Source organism: Mitosporidium daphniae (assembly GCF_000760515.2).
Source record: "Mitosporidium daphniae strain UGP3 chromosome Unknown contig-442, whole genome shotgun sequence".
Classification (NCBI taxonomy): domain Eukaryota; kingdom Fungi; phylum Microsporidia; genus Mitosporidium; species Mitosporidium daphniae.
The window spans coordinates 1-803 of NW_013546353.1; the positions used below are offsets into that span (position 1 = coordinate 1).

General features: G+C 31.0%; 1 protein-coding gene across 1 annotated transcript; it reads right to left on the minus strand.

Moving 5' to 3' along the window:
• DI09_446p10 (uncharacterized protein) lies at positions 1-785 on the minus strand (the record flags this gene model as incomplete). The annotated part of the gene is made up of 3 exons (XM_013382105.1): positions 1-184; positions 206-229; positions 281-785. Coding segments are annotated over 3 exons (713 nt in total), but the record flags the coding sequence as incomplete, so codon positions are not given.
• Positions 786-803: the final 18 nt, after the last annotated feature.

The following is an 803-nucleotide window of genomic DNA, read 5'->3' on the forward strand; positions in this document are numbered from 1 at the left end:
CGCTCTTCCGATCTATAACTAAACGAATTGTTTGAACTATTTCCATTTACACGGGCATCTGAATATACTCCATAAGCTTGTGTTGAACCTGTCGTAGACGCAAACATTCCATATGACGTAGTAGAATTACTAACATTTAAATCAACTCCATAATTCACGTTTGGATTTATTGTATTGTTAACTCCTCTGTATGCAAAAGTATTACCTTCTCCACTCAAAAATGTCTCTCCTATTTCTGATAAAATTCCAATTCTATTTGACTCAATTGACCTTATTTTACCATCTCTTTTCACATGTAATTTTGCATTTACAGAACAATTATTAAACTCACCAATTCCAACTCGGTTTTCTCTAATTGAGTTTTTCAAATCCCCATCTTTAAAGATAAATGTATTATTGTTTAAAGGTAAGTCTACATCATTTATTAAATCGGCATTTTTATCTGAAGTATCATTACATTTCCTATAGACTTTATTTTTAACATAAACTACATTTCCGTTTTGATCAACAGATAAAACCCCATTTCCGGGGTTATTAACAGGTAAATAATTTGAATTTAAGTTTGAAAAGCGTAACCCTGATTTACCAGTATTGTCAGTATTTAATTCTGCTTGTATTTCCAATTTATTTTGAGGTTTTGAAGTTCCAATCCCTACATTGCCTCCTCCAAATGGATTTATTACTAAATTTAAACTTTTTCCTTGGCTGTAATCATAAGAGTGTAATCTTGTATATGTTCCATCTTCGATAGCATCAATTAACAAACCTTTTCTAATATTTCCTGTCTGTCCAAAAAAAGCTCA